The 16,127-nt window shown below is 45.1% G+C and overlaps 2 protein-coding genes across 2 annotated transcripts; one reads left to right on the forward strand and one right to left on the reverse strand.

Moving 5' to 3' along the window:
- Positions 1-1,323: 1,323 nt before the first annotated feature.
- NDUFA8 (NADH:ubiquinone oxidoreductase subunit A8) lies at positions 1,324-3,393 on the reverse strand. The gene is made up of 4 exons (XM_082067917.1): positions 3,277-3,393; positions 3,030-3,193; positions 2,028-2,193; positions 1,324-1,571 (listed from the first exon to the last, which is right to left on the reverse strand). Exons 1-4 carry the CDS (start codon positions 3,325-3,327, stop codon positions 1,434-1,436), a joined length of 519 nt encoding a protein of 172 aa, XP_081924043.1. The 5' UTR covers positions 3,328-3,393; the 3' UTR covers positions 1,324-1,433.
- A 105-nt stretch (positions 3,394-3,498) lies between these two features.
- Positions 3,499-15,836, forward strand: MORN5 (MORN repeat containing 5; the record flags this gene model as incomplete). The annotated part of the gene is made up of 5 exons (XM_082067952.1): positions 3,499-3,545; positions 3,610-3,757; positions 4,291-4,402; positions 5,304-5,435; positions 15,757-15,836. The coding sequence occupies 5 exons, from the start codon at positions 3,499-3,501 to the stop codon at positions 15,834-15,836; spliced, it is 519 nt and encodes a 172-aa protein (XP_081924078.1).
- Between the last annotated feature and the right edge of the window lie 291 nt (positions 15,837-16,127).

The raw sequence follows: 16,127 nt of genomic DNA on the forward strand, positions 1-16,127 counted from the left end.
GCTGAATGTAATTAGACCTCGAGCTTGTCCTAATTTCAATCTCTGCAGAGAAGAGGCTATTTTTCTTCAGCGATGTGCGGCTGCTCTGAAACGCTGGCAGCGGCCTGACGGAGTGCAAAGGTGCACACCAGCTCACGGATTTAGACATGGAGCTGGCAAGACCATATGATACATACATTAAAACGCAAACACGTATGTCACAGCACCTGCTTTGAGTCCCAGTCAACACAGGCAGGCAGAAAGCAGCGAGAGCCCGTGAGCCGCACGGTGCGGGAGCTATTTTTAGATAAACGTTATACAATTAGCCCTCTAGCTCCATGGATCAGAAACACATGCTGCAGCTCCCAGCCCATTACAGTTTAATCCCACCCCAAACAAGGAGATGGTGACTCTTCAGACCCTAATAACCGCTAGGCTCCTCAAGGAGCAAAGCACGACTCAAGTCTTCGCAAGATCAGCTGCATATGGCTTGTGAAAACAAGTTCATTCATTTTTCTTCTGGCCTTTGTAATAAGGTCCTTGCTATTGGGTGGAAGTGCAAGAAAGTCTAGATCTACTTCCTATGCAACATATGACCCTTAGATATTGCAGAAAAGATAAAGTTGATTTACGCCTCTATCAAAAAGAATATCATAGTGAAACAATGGGCAGGATCTGCTCCAAACTCCTCGGGTCAGGGCCTTGAGACAGAAGACAAGCCACCTTCTTACACCGCTTAATGGGACACGAAGATCCTCTAGGGGGTAATTTTTCCTTGAAGGTGTTGAAAACGTAGTGTGATCTTCCTGATGAAGTACCTTGTGTTCTCCCAATATTTTTATTTTTTTAATGGAAGCAACTAACCCACCTGCATGAAGAACAAGCAGCTGGGAGAACAAGAACCTGTGTCAGAATCAGTACTGACCTGGTACCCAGCAAATGCCACAGATTCAGACTAAAACCTCATTCTGAGACAGATTTTAGGTTACACCTATACAAAAGGAGTCCCTCGGAAAAAAAAAAATACACAATTATCAGTTGCAAGACTAAGGGAAAACATTAACGTCTTTGTTCTGAAAGTCTCCTTGATCCAAGTGACAGTGTTCCCACCCAGTAAATAAAGTCTCACGCCAGTTTGTGATTGTTTGAAACAGTCGTCAAAGACTCAGCTACAATTATATAAATCTTGGACAAGCCTGGAAGTTACTATCAAGCACCTGACATTAGTGTTAAGATGGCCCTAAGGCCTGTATGACTGCAGAGAGCACTGTGCAAAACAGGGAATCACATTTTTTTTGGTTGCTATGATGTGTGAGTATGTTTAAAGAAATATACTAAGCCATATAACAGTTTGGGGATCTTTAATCATTAAACTCATACCCAACGCATACTGGACAATTTACATTTGCAAGCAATAAATCTTTGCACTTCGGTTACAGCACAGTCTGCCCACTTTACCAGGACCAGAAAAAGAGCCGACTGCCGAACGGAGACGGCTTCAGCTCTCCTTCAATGGGTGGGTTCGGCTCTGGTCTAGGCCTAGAGTGATAGGCATTCTCGGGCAAAGGACGGTCTGTCTTCACTTTTGTAACCTGAAAAGAAAAAAGAAGTGATATGACTCCTCACAGTATTTAATAGAAAAGCTAGATTGAGTCAGAACTTAAAGGAAGAACTACCAATAAGTACCAAACGACGCTAAGGACACATTATTAATCTGATGAAAGCTCCTGTCTCCAGAGTACTTAAAAAGGGGGCAGGGAGGGACATTTCTCTCTTAAGCAAACAATAGTTCCAATGTGTGTGAACTTCACTGCTAAAGGAAAGGTCTCTGTGCTAGGAAAAGCAAAAAAGAAGCATTGTCTAAGAAAAACGCAAGTCTTTTGGAGAATGCTGACAAAGTCTTGACTTCTAGTAAAGTCCACAAGTGTCCTGTGTTGAGTTCATGAATCACCTTCTGGCTGGGAGAAGTTTGCACCCTGGTCCGGATGAAATGCCCATAAGAAGGGAGAGAAGAACGTGACTTTCCCATCAGGAAGGTGTGAAGTTACCTTAGAGAGGTCTCCCAGATCAGGTCTCACCCAACCCAACTTCTCCAGCACGCAGTTATCAAACACCGCCTGCTGCTTTCGGCACCGACGGAGCTCCTGCAAGTTGGTATAGTCAATGCACGTCCAGTACTCGGTAAACGGCTCCGCACAGTGCGTCTTAATCTTCCTGTAAGAGATCACAGAAAGAAGTCAGTATTTGAAGTATTATAAACAGAACTTCCTACCAATAGCAGTAAAATTTGTATCGTAGGTACAAGTAGGGATAGTAATGACCAATGTGTGGAAGGTATTCTTGCTAGGTTGATGCACACAGCTTCTCCCTATGAGATCCTTGTTTTGCAAAACAATTTAGTGTACATTATATGATGTTCTAATATTTCCAAATTAATTTGACCTCTCGAGCTCAAGAAAATGTGTTTAGAACACAAGTTTCTCTGACTGATAGCTGCTATACTAGAAGTGGACATGCTCTGAGCTAATTAACGAAGCTTTTTACTAGTGACTTAAGAACATGATACTGGCACATGCCCTGGGTCTACAGTTTTGGTCAGAAGAGGCAAATGGTGCATTTAATCAAAGTTTCACAATAATGTGAAACAGCAAGGGCAGATGGGGCAAAGCTCGGGTGGGTTTCCTGGTATTCGTAACACAGTCACCAGGTGGAGAAGCAGCAAAACCTTCCACCACCCCCTGCCAACCCAACCAAAACCCAGGGCAACACACTTCTGGAGCAGACACCGCAGAGACACACACAAAAGGATAGATTCACACATAAATACACAAAACACAACGCACACGGCCTCCACCCCCAAGAGTTAGAAAAGCGATAATAAAGAGTTTGAAGATCGTGATGGCGGCATTTTGAATTAACCCGAGTGGCTGCCAACGCTGGAATAACAAAGCCCGGCAAGGGCGCCGTGCACCGGGAGAGCCCGAACCGGCCCCGGGGGACCCCGAAAGGGCCCCGGGCGGCGCCGCTCGGGGCAGCGGGGTCCCGCTCACCTGAAGAAGTCGAGGGCGCACTGGTTGACCTGGCGCCCCTCCCGCAGGCAGCGCCGCGGGTCCTTCTCCTCCCAGCGGCACAGCATGAACTCCTTGTTGGGCCGGTCGCACTGCGAGCCGTAGTGGTGCGCGGCGGCCTTGAGCACGGCCGAGCTGACCGTCACCTGCAGCGGGGCACAGCGGCAGTGGGGCGGCCGGGCCCGGCGCTGCCCGCGGGGAAGGGAAGGGCCCGTGGGCGCTCACTCACCTCCTGCACATCGAGCTCCTCCAGCGAGGGCACCTGCAGCGAGCCGGGCATGGCGGCGCCGCTCTCCTTGAGCGTCCCCCAGCGCCCGCCGCACCGCGCATGCGCCGCCGGAGGGGGCGGGCAGCGCGCATGGGCCGTGGGGCGGGGGGGGCGGAGCTTTGTGTCCCCGCGGCGCCCCGGCGTTGCCATGGAGACGCTGCCGCGCCGTCGGGCCGGGCAGCCATGGAGCTGACGGGCGGGCGCTACCGCGGCGGCACCGTGCGCGGCAGGTGGGCCCGGCGGGGAGCGGGGCTGCCCCCGCCCGGCCCCTCCCGACCGCGCTGTCTCCTGCAGGATGGAGGGACAGGGCTCCTACACGCTGCCGACGGGCACCGAGTACCGGGGCGAGCTGAAGGACGGGATGTTTCACGGAGAGGGGGAGCTGCTGTTCCCCGACGGCGGTTCTTACCGGGCGCTCTGGCACCGCGGGGTGCCCACGCAGGTACCCCGGGCTGGGGGACCCCACCACCGCGGAGCGGCCCCGCCCGCAGACCACGCTGCGGGGGAGGTTTTGAGCTGAAATAAGCGGATTTCTCAGCCAAGCCAATTTTGGGTCCCCTCGGCACATCTCGTCCCCAGCGCCGCTCGGGGCCGGGCGCCCCGCAGATGCGGTTCCCAGCGCCGCCCGGGGCCGGGCACCCCGCAGCTGCGGTTCCCAGCGCCGCCCGGGGCCGGGCATCCCGCAGATGCGGTTCCCAGCGCCGCCCGGGGCCGGGCACCCCGCAGATGCGGTTCCCAGCGCCGCTCGGGGCCGGGCACCCCGCAGATGCGGTTCCCAGCGCCGCCCGGGGCCGGGCACCCCGCAGATGCGGTTCCCAGCGCCGCCCGGGGCCGGGCATCCCGCAGATGCGGTTCCCAGCGCCGCGCAGACCCGTGCGCAGCCAACGCGCGGTTTTGGCAGCGGGAACGCCGGCCCTGCTCATGCTCGACCCATCCATCATGTTTATTAACTCTGTGCTTGAACATGTTTTGCAGGGGAAATACACTTTTGCAGATGGTCTCAAATACGAAGATAAAAAATGGCATTACTGTGACGGCTACGACAGAAGATTTTACACAGAAATCTGTTTTGGTCTTAAACCAGCAGGTACTGAATTGCGTTTGCGATCCTGAGAGTCTGGAAGGAATTAAACTAACAACTTTGCTTAAGAAAGATTAATTTGGCTACATGAGTAACATGGAGCAGAAATGCTCTGGCTAATTTCAGGCCCGGCCGTCGGACGCTGCCAGAAGAATGCTGACACCCCCTTCCAGCAGCGCCCAACGGCCGCGTGGGCTCTTCTCGAGTGACGACCCGCAGGACCGGGCTCTGTTATCCACAGCTTTTGACATCCTCATTAACCCTTTTATACATCTTGCCCTCACTGCATTAGCAGTGTGCTTTTAATATAGAAAACTTGAGCAAAAGCAATTCATTTACATCCAGAAGATCAAATAAAGTTTGAATGCGTCGGTCCCACGTAGCTTTTTAGTAGATACCAACATAAACATTTGTGTCCAGTCTATATTTTTGCTAAAGACCTTTGTAATATTGCTGTTTGCCTGTAGTCAAAAGGTGAAAATATTTATAAAGAACAAGTGACTAAAGTACATAATGTAATACATAAAATACTCTTCTTTATAGACAGGATATTTTGGCGATGACGTGTAGCCGTGCTGGGAGGCCAGCAAGTCCCCTGGCCCCGTTTTGGAGTTTGGGGTCAGATGTGTAATGTTCGCTCAGTGGGCTGAATCACAGGACTGTGAATGAGGAAATCAAAGTGATATCTTTTTATCACACACTTTCAGTGTATGGATTTTTCCATTTTCATTTTCTCTATCTTCAAAATTGGCAAAAAGTTTCATACAATTTATTGTAAGGTAACCACATTGTTTTTATAGTAAATGCAGTGGAAATGCAATATTTGTTAGTTATCTTGATCAAAGGCACAAATGCAAAATTAAAGGTCAAAATAAAGCAAACCCTTCGTTGTTGTTGTTTTCTTTAGGCATTTCTCAGCTTACAAATCTGGATCCTCCCCGAAATATCCCACAAGGATGTTACGACTGTGGTGATGGATTCTATGATCCTGAAACCAGGGTTGTTGTTGACTACAAACTCAGGTTTCTGAGAAACGCAGGTATGATTCACTTCTTCTGCAAGGTAAACTGAGATGGGTTTATTTGTCATGTTATGTTCTGGGATGCGTGATTAGATGTAAGACATTTTAGAAGTCCATGATTTGATTCTGTTATCACCGACCTAAAATATTTTTTACCTATTTATTTTTATCAGTGATTTCTGTATCCCCAGAGTTGTATAAATCATATTTTGCAAAATTACAATGAGGTATTCCCAAGCAGATATAAATAAATGTATTTTATTACCGTTTGGTATGTTAATCTCAGGAAAATGTTGAGTCTCTCCCATGATGATCTCAGGCAAGGGAGTGGCTGTAAGGTGCACATCACCCATCCTGAAAGGGAATAAACTCCGTGTTCTGAACCAGCAAAGGGCTTAAGCTTGTGCTTATCTCTAAATGTTAGAAGAGACCATTTTATTGAAATGGGTCTGAGGGCTGTGTCAAAATACCTTGCTGAACAGGGAGCTTTCTTGTCACCCTGTAGGGCTGTGTTCTAGGCAGAGTCTGGCAAATACTGAGTGTTGTGATCAATACTCAAATTAATAAGCCTCAGGGCGAATTAGTTCTCATCAAGCCAAAAGAGAAACTTTTCAAATTAAAAACACACAGAAGTGAGACAACTCCAAAAGTGTAATCTGACTTGAAAAAGCGCTTTGTGTTCTGGCTGTTTAACCTTTGTGTTTATCACCTTTTTAGTGCAGATTTTTTAAAAATTAAAATTATTTCTGAAAGCACCCATCCACCCACCCCACTTTTTTTTTTGTCTCCTTAATGTCCAAACTGCAACACTTGGTGATTGCAGAAGACAGAATGTTTCCACTTCAGTGTGACTCAGTTTAACAGTTTTGTTGCTTGGAATCTCCATTTTTTCCGTGGATTTACTATTTGTTGAAAAAATTCTGCTCAGCTCAACTTTCAGGAGCTTTTATATGTATACACTGTGATACTGGAGGAGGGAAGTGAAGGGGGGTTAAATGAATCGGAGATACCATCTGCTATAAAATATACCCTATGATACATGGCCTGTTTTATAAACGTTGAATAAAAACTGATCTAGATTATTACAAATGGCATTGATCCAAAATACTGGAATGCAGTGGGCCTACTGATGAGGAAGATAAGCACCATGCTTTCCAAAAACACAGGAACCTACACAGATTAGGACAGGAGGGAACGCCTTGGAATTCAATTTATTGTTTTTTAATCTGTTCTTTGAACTCATTGTCCTTTATGACATTTATCTCAAACCCTACAAACTATATCAATCAATATTTGCTAAGCGGAGCGGCGTGCAGCCCCATGGAGCTGTTGGAGAGGTGCTTTGCATGGCGGTTCCATTGAGAGCCCTGTACACAAAGTTAAACTTGTTGATGTGAGTGTGAAGGAGGAATGTGTCGTGTGGGCCAGACCCTTCCTCTCAAGAACACGAACACAATTGAAAAGCCCGGCACTTGCTCGACATCAGAGGAACTCTTACCGCCCCAGGAGAGATGATTCAGGACACAAGGCCACTGCGGTGAGGAAAAAAAAGAGAGGAGAAAAAACGCCAGCTGTAAGCAGAAGAAACTGAGGAAGAGGCTGGGATGACAGGGAACAGATCCAGAATTGCTCCATTATAGGTTGGGCAGGAAGGAGCAGGAAAACCTCCAGGCTTCCAGCCAAGTCTTGAAAGCATCAAAAGCAGATGGTAGGAAGCATTCAGGAAGTTCTTACAACAGCTTGACAGGTTTACCAAAATGACACGATCTTCCTCGGGTCTGGCAGCAGGCGTTCAGAGCGCTCCGGTTCTCACCTTTCACCCTGGGACGGAGCCATTTCTGATTGTTCCTGGTTTGTTTGGGAAGGAGGGCGAGGAAGCGCGCGGCCTTGGCACCGGCCCGCGGCCAAGCGGGCAGCGTCCCGGTACCACTCCAGAAAATAAGAGACGCCATTTGAAACCACCGAGTTTGCTCTCCTCGCTGCTTTGTCCAGATGAGCGTGTGTGGAGCACCGGGGAGGCTCCTGGTGAATCTGGCAAGCCTTGCTCTTCGCGAGCGTGGAGGTCTGATCCTCATTTACTCAACGAGCTCTTACTGCTAAAGCAGTGCAAAGGCCCATCGTGAAAACATAATCAGGCCCAGGGAATTAAATGACAGCAACAGTTTTCTTAAGCGTTTTTATCTAGCAAAGTTTTCCAAATTCTCATTACAGTCCTGCAGTTATTGCTCCATCCCTAAACCTCTGTTTCCTTGGGGATGCTCAAATTTCTCTTGATTCTCCATGTGTTCTTCAATCTTTTCTTTTTTTCCAGTATTGTGAAGTACGCGAAATTGGACACATAAATAAGAATAGGAATGCTCATTTGTAAGAAGATAGGTTGTTTGTTTTGAATAGATGCTAGTACTAGACTCCTGTTTCACTAGGGCTATTACATGTTTTTTCTTTCCAGAAATAGGACTCCTGGCACCTTTGTAACCGTGTTTGGTCAAAAAGAGAGATGGCGAGATTTCCCAGTTTGTCAGTGAAAAGTAGAAAATATCTGATGTTATTTTTAATGCAAAGCAGGGAGGTACAAGGAGAGCAGAGACATTCAGGTTTTAGGACCCCAAACATCAAAGAAGCCTATAGCTTTCAAAGAGAAAATACAGTCAGCAGTAGGAATTTTCTTCTACTAGCACGGAGAGATTACAGGAGATTGCCTGGGTCACCTCTCTGCTGATGAAAAGCAAAGACACTTATGATGAAAATCACTCTGTTTCTCTTCTGGTTCTCCCCAGGATGGGTTAAATCATAGAAAAGACACAAAGCCTGCCTTTACCCTGAAAGCTCAGGCAGGTAACTGAATTAACACACGTGTTATTAAGAGCAAGATTAGGCCAGGAAAACCAGGACAAGCGTCTTATTAGGAGGAGAGTTTTTGGTGTTGCTGCAATGCCAAGCCAGCCAGCAATCAGCTTGGGATTTCTACAAGCCTGGAAGTCTTGTCAAAAGCAGCAGGAAAAATCCTGCTGCTTCAGGAGTCATTATGAGCTGAAAAGGTCAAGATTCAAGAACATTATTTTATTATAGTTTAGAAAAGTCTGGGGTTAGAATGTCTGACGTCCCTGGGTTGCGAGGCTGACCCAACTCCACAGGCAAGGGTGCGAAGCCATTTTAATTCTGAGCCTTAGTAATCACAGACTGTAGTACAGTTTCCTCACGTTGTTACCTTGGCATGAAGATTCTTATACTTGGTCTGCAAGAATTTAGAAGCAAAATTTTTTGAAAGTGCACAACGACATATTCATCCATTCTGGGTTTATCCAAGCGTGCAAATCCATGAGATAAATCTCCTACATTTAGACGTTTTTGTCTTACAACTCAGAGCTGACTTGCACCGAGTGCTTTTTGAGAAATGTAGACTTGTCTGAAAAATGTAGTTGAGAAACAGAGCCATAACCGCTCAATAATTGCACAGGGTAATATTTCTGTACCTACCCTCGTGTACCCCAAATACATGCAGATGTTTGCGTGCTCTTTCTCATAAACTACTGGAGAACTGGGTGTGGGATGAAGACCTGGCAATTTTTCAGGCCTGGAGTATTTCTGGAAAGAAGACAGCAAGTTTAACTTCAAGTCGGCTGTGGTGCAGGAAGAAAGATTGACTGCTCCTGGGGATCGTGCACGGAGCTTTATTCCCCGTTCTTCTTTGAAACTGCCCGTTCTGCTGATGGAGGGAGGGGATGAACACTGATTCCAGGCTGGTCCCTGCTCATTGCCTAAGAATGTCGGAGTTGTTTTGGCAGATGCCCTTAGCAAAGGAGCGGAGAGCCCCAGCAACACACTTACAGAGGGAATATAGTATTTTTGTTCGAATGAATTTAGCTTCCCATAGATTTAAATGTCTACTTATAACGCAGGACCATTTAATCTTTTGTACATTTGTTTCTTTTTTATTTGACTTAAGATACTGAATTTAGATGAGGTTTAGTTCCTACATATTGAAACTCTTAAAAGCTCTTCAAATAATTGTTCTTTGGATACTTGTTAAGCTAAAGAAATCAGTTTTGATCGGCAGTAAAAGTTCATGCTATTTTAAGTGCAATGCTATAGCTATTTTCTGTTGTATATTTAATCATTTTGAATTATATGTCATGTAAAAGATTTTAGCTCTGGGGCATTTGCCAGATGGCTGATTCTGCATTTCACACAACAAAAGAAATAATGTTTGTGTAAAGCTCTTAAAAATAGTTGGTAATCAGTATATTCTACAACGAATAGGATCCAGACCTGTTTGGAAAAAAAACCCAGCTTTTGCAGAAATTAATTTAGAGGATTTGGTCTCTACCTCTGGGCTCTGAACAAAACAAATTGTGTCTATTGTTTGCTGATTTTTTAACATCTAACAAGTTAACTGAATTGTAAATTTTACTCATTTTTATGTTAAATGCTGTTTCTTGCAATCCATTGATCTTTTTCTCTTTGCTTTGGCTGACAAACTTCTTTCTGAAAGCAGGGTTTTGTAGAGCAGAGAGCCAATACTACTCTCCATTTACAACAGTAGAGCTCACAACTGTGAGTAGCCATTTGCTGTTCCCAAAACAGCTGAAGTGCTTGTCCTTTTTCCTGCTAACTCCTTTCTCTGGCCTCTTTGATTCATATTCCTCCAAAACACCATTGCAAGACATATTTTCTCTGTGTACCGTGGCACTCAGCTTGTTTTCCTTGCCCACAAAGCTCCACGCAAGTCTGTACAACTTCAATTCTTGATCTTGTCTCCTCCATCTCCCACACACTTTTTTCTCTTATGTCCAGCCCAGGACATGGGGGTTTTTTTGCCCACATTCATACAATTCCAGTTTGCCGGTTCTTGCTTTCCAGACCCACTGCTTCTACAACAGTCAGAAGATTTGAAAAATATTACATTAAGGGAAAGGTTAGAAACGGCATCATAGCTCTTTCATCTGGATCTCCAAGTGTCGCTCATCCATCTCTTCCTATTTTTTGGTTGGAGAGCTTTTGTCTTGAGGTGAGAGCTTTGGACCTAAATAATCTCCCAAGCTTAACAAATCAATGAGTCGAGGAGCCGGATCTTAAACAGAGGGGAGACAGCACATCAGCAAGTGTCCAACTGGGACTGCTGGGGGGAAGGCAAACAATGGGTGTGGAAGTGGAGATGGCAGAAGGAAGCGGAGTCTATCTCATGTAAAGACCCCAGACTCCTACAAGAAGTAGCTTCATGTCTATTCTTACTCTACCCCAAACACTTTTTTAAATGTTGGACCAATTCTCCTACCCATCATATGCTCTTTTAATATATTTTTATATAGAAATGAGTCAATATTATTTATATTCAAGACTGTAGCCAACAATGATAATAATAATATATGCATTGTGATATAAGTTACTACAATAATTTCGGTAGCTATAGCTTTTGCAGATATATTGTCCCTTGTGGCTTCCTGGTCTTAAAAAAAAACTGTGAAAATTTCAATTCCAAATAGTGGCATGCCAAGAATAACACCTTTGTTTGTGTGCCGGCCATCCTATTGTGTATCCATTAAATAGGTTACACACAAGTCTTATAGGCACTTATATTCAACTATACAGTTCATGTGAAAACAAAATTTAGGAGAGATGGAAAGTTCATTTGGGGGCCATTTTGGAATTACAGTAATTAGAAGTAAATGGAAGGCTGAGAATTTGTGGGTGGAAGCAAAGGTTAATTGGAAATGTATTTTCCATTTTCTTGCCAGCCCCGATGTTGGTGGAGTCAGGTGCAGTAAGGAAAGTGGTGCTGGGGACGCGAGAGGGCGGTGGAAATGAGAGGGGTGTGCCAGGCAGGATCCACGGCCGAGATGCTATCACACGCCAGGGGAATTGTGCAGTGGAAGAACGCGATAAACGGCGCTGCGGGTGATGGGAGGAGCCCAGCACGCGAAAGAATTAAACGATACTGTTGTTTACAATGGTCTGTGTGTGCTTGGCCCTCTGCAAACAGAGAGGAAACCGCTCTCGGTCAAGGATTGTCTGCTGTGAACACCGGCTCCCGCGAGCCACGGCCGGCACCTGGGGTGCAGGGTCCTCAGGGGTCGCTCGTGGCTGAGGTTGCCACAAGCAACGCAGAAATGCAATAGCTCCAAGCAAATCATTCTAAACCTTGCAATATGCATTTAATATAGGAAGATTAAATGCACCTAAATTACAGTGTATTTTCATGTCGTCCCTTGGAAGCACACTGAAGCAAGCCCACCCTGAATTTTCAGCTGTTTCTAATCCCGGCTGAGAGATAAATCTGCAGCGCGTAGCTGGGAAAGTCTCTTCTGCCACTACTCCTAGACTGCGCATTGAAAATGAGACAAGTGGTTTCGTTTTGCAGAGATGTTGAGCAGAAATGCACTGATTTAGGCGGGCTGCAGCCTGAGCTCGCTGTGGAACACACCTACCAGCATTTTCAACAGACCCCTGTTTGGACGGGGAGTTTGGAGCTTCCGCTAAAGCCGCTCAAACCAAGGAAGAAACTTGCAAAGCAATAATTGTTGAGAAGAACAAATTTTGAAATGGGCTACTTACAGGAACATAGGACAACCAACTGATTTAGTCGGGTCTTATTTGCCTAAAAGGCCTCTATCCAGACTGACCTGTTGTCTGTGCAGCCCATGTCCAGGGGCCGGCTCCGATGCCTCTGCCTGCTTAACGAAAACAGCCTGCATTAATTACCAAAATTAAAAAGAAGCTAGCCCGGTTTGGGCTGGCTGAGGGGCTGGCCCACAATATTCAAAATATGTCTTGTGGGTGCTAGAAAACTGTTCTTGGTTTTGACTGAGACAGAAGGAAATAATTCAAAAGAATCAGTCAATACTCACATGTATTCTAACAGCTCATACATTCAAATCTCTCACTGTCTCTGTTTCAAGATTTCAATGATATGTCATGATAACAATATTTCATTAACTTTGGAAGAAATAACCTTTACTAACTGAATAGGGATACAGCACATTGCAATAACATTTTCAGACAAAGCTTTTTTCCTTTACCTTCAAATATCAAGGTGGTCAATGGTCTTCAGCAAAGTCTGCTCCATGAATGTATATTCTACTGAGGAAAATCTAAAAAAATGGATAAACTTTTAAAGATAAACATGCTGACACAAAATTCAGCGCACAACATGGAGAGCCCCACACCACCTAATTGTGCACAGGGTGATAATTTACCACTGATTAAAGAGTTTGGTGGGGTTTTTTTTTTCAAATCTTTTTAAAAGGAAAATTACTTCTGAAGGTGAAGATGTGCTTAGACAATCATATTAACATATTCAAACAATTGCAATTTGCAAAATAGTAATTACAACTCACTATCCGGTAGCATTAATCAAACTTCAAGGTTTAATTCCATTTTAAATATTGATGAAATGTGATTCTCCAATCTAACCCTGGTGTTGCAGGGTTATGGAAGCAGCCAGTGACAGAAAGAGAGGAACGTGTAGTTAACAAGCAGCTGCCACAAAGAGGGATCGGCATCTGTGATTTAAATTGTTAGCTGCACAGTCAGGTAGAGTGTAAAAAGGGTAGTCAAGAGGCTGTTAAGTCCATTGCTGCCAATTACTAACAATCAGGGAGGAGCTTTAAGACTTGTTCAGTACAATAAACCCAGTTTGTCTTGTTTCAGGGGTTACTACTGAAGAGGTTGCAGCTGCACTGATTCAAATAGCCCTAAAACTACAGTAATTATCAACCAGTCTTCTTTAGTGTAGCAAAAGTATGTTTTACCATAGCTTAACTCTTTACATTCTAATATTTCCCTGGCTCTTCTCGCACAGCTAGCCCTGCAGCCATTCTCGTCCCTGGGCTTGTGCTGGATCATTCTCCCGTTTCCCCTTGCGCGGTGCGAGGAGCAGTAGTGCGGTGCGCCCGCCTCGGCCCCCAGCTCTGCAGAATTGCTTTAGGGTATTTTTTGGAATAGTGAGTCATTACATCTATTTTTCCTTCTCCTATAGAAAGTTGAAATTCATATAGCTCATTCAGCTTTTGCATCTGATTAAACCACATGCATGTTAAGCAGCGCTTACCAACATGTATTTAATTTGCACGGGATCACATCACTGCATGAACCAAGACGTTTTGGGATGGGTCCAGGGAGCTAAAATCCTTAGAGCAACCTGCCTTGTGTGCTTTCCTCGGAGAGCAGGAAAACACGCAGCACAGAAGGAAACAATCTGGGCAAAGCGAGTTGGCGTCTGCCTTTCTCGGCTCCTCCGCGCGGCTCCGCCGGCGGGCGCTGTGGTTGCCCTGGGGAGGCAGGCTGGCCATTGCTGGCACTCATTGAGCCCCATGCATCTGCACCCAAACACCAGCGAGGGTGCAGATGTACAGCACCTGGAAGTTTTGCTTATTCCCACACCATGGCACAAATAGACAAAGTTTCATTTTCTTGCAATTATTACAAGCTCAGATAAACTATATATTCTTTTTTTCCAGTTAAGGTGCTTCCAGCTAAAATCCCAGAGATAGCGAGGCTGGACAATATCTGTTCCAGCCGAGGCTCACGTGATGGCATCATTACTGCGCCGGAACACCTAGTGCATAGAACAAAAGCCAGCACATTGATTACGGCTTTGATGTTGTTTTTAAGAAAGCTTAAGGACCGCATTTGCATTCCTGCCGCAGCCCTCAGTGGAATCGCTGCCTCTGCCAGCATTGCCTGGTCTTTAAGCGAAATTCAGCGCGCATCTTCTTCATTTCCCTTTTAGCTTATTTTTCAGCGTTTTGCTTTCTGCTGGCTTGTACCCAAACAAGAAACGTGCCATTGCAGCCAAGGGATGGTGCCTGGGCACAGGTGGTGGCCAGGATGCCACCAGAGCTGCCGGCCAGCGGCACCCTGGCAGGAGCCAAGGCCAGCGCTCAACTCTCTGCAACGGGAATGAGAGGAAAGGGAGCGCAGTGTGAAAAAATATATACATATATAAAAAGGAAAGACAAAGTGGATAAGTCAAACCCCACCGCAATCAAGAAGAGTAACCCCCAAGCTTGGAGACTTGTGCATCAGACCTAATTTGTCACACACCCTTCTCTGAACTTTCACTTCTCAGATCAGCACAACTTTGTGCCCAGGACCTTCCTACATTTTGCATTTCTAATGCTATTGTGTCGCTTTCCCTTAAAGGTCCAAGATCCCCATGAAAATGGGTCTCCTCGCAAGCACCAACATGCTTCTTTCTACCTAGGCAGGGAGCCCAGCTGAGCAGGGCGGCTGTGTAAATACAATAAATGGGATTAGGTGCCATGCCAAGCAATGGTCCCAGCACTGAGATTGCAGCCCCCTCGGCTCCATCCTGCCCACAATCATCTGTTCTTTCAGGTAATAAGGGCTGCTACAAACCCCTTAAAATTTAAATGGAGGCAGGTTAGAAATACACATCCCAGGCAGCTGATGTGAATTTGCTAAGACAGTGGTAAACACAAGCAGCAGCTCTACTACATTTCATTTATAGAAAAATAAATACAGGTATTGTTGTAAGTAATACTTGGATTTTGGTTTTCAAGGCTTTTTGAAGTTTGCTTCTCCTGCTCTGCACTGATCTCTTTTCCCTGACACAAACACAAAAGAAAAGGCTGTAGAACGGTTTTTGGAGACAGGACTGTTTAAATCCCCAGAATTAAGAAGCCACATATTAACATCTGCCAAGTTATTTTTTTCCAATCATACACAAGATTTCTATTCAAACTTTGCTGCACAATTGTTTTCTCCTACATTGTCTTTGATTTTTTTTCTTTCCACACTGTCATTATGCTCTGAGAATAAATATGACAGACGTGAATACTAACAAGGGACACAAAAGATGCTCTAACATATCTATCAGCCATTATATCTGCTTATCGATACCTGGCATAACACACATTTCAAAAACAGCACTGAAGGAAAAGCTGGAAGACAAGAACCCAGCCTTTGCCTATGGATTTTGCTTTACCTTCACTTTTCATAAACCGACAAGCAATGCAGACACAGAATTTAAAAAATGTATCTTCATTTCTGATAGTTTCAACGTAATCTCCTGCACATCTGCCAGAAAGTCAAAATATAAAATATATACTTGTAAATCTCATCGTTTCACCCAAGTTAATCTTATCAAACAGACAAATAATCAGAGTCATTGCCAAAGATCCAGCACCTCCTGCCTTGTCAGATTCCAACAGAACAGCACACGGTCCTTTAAAGAAAACAAACTGTATTCTAAGAGATGCCATTGGCTAAAAACAGATTTATTTCTCAAAGGCAAAATTGCTTATTTGAGCTGCAACCCAGTGATGCAAAAAGCAGGTCGGACATGGTGATAGTTGGCATTTCTTTCTCTCTCTTTTAGGTGATGATGAGCACGAATGGATCATTGGGACCTGCCGGAAAGCCGAGTATAAAACAACTGAACATCAACCGAAACCATGAGAACAGCTTTTGCTAGACGATAATATTCCAAAGCAGGTAATCTGATTCACAAAAGACCTAATTTGTCCTTCTGGATCTGTCTCACCCTTTCCCTCCACAAGAATATAATCTTTTTGTCATCTCTGTCAGCACAAACAAAAATGGAAATAATCATTTAATCAGTCATGCTGGGAAAAAGCCACGGAAAACAGCAGACTGTGCGCACAATGATATTGCTGAGAGGTGTGTGCTGTGGTACATACACACGTTATTAAGCCTGAAAACAATTTGTTAAAAAGAGTGCCTCAGATT

The sequence above is a fragment of the Streptopelia decaocto genome (genome assembly GCF_964273445.1).
Source record: "Streptopelia decaocto genome assembly, chromosome: 17".
Taxonomy (NCBI): Eukaryota; Metazoa; Chordata; class Aves; order Columbiformes; family Columbidae; genus Streptopelia; species Streptopelia decaocto.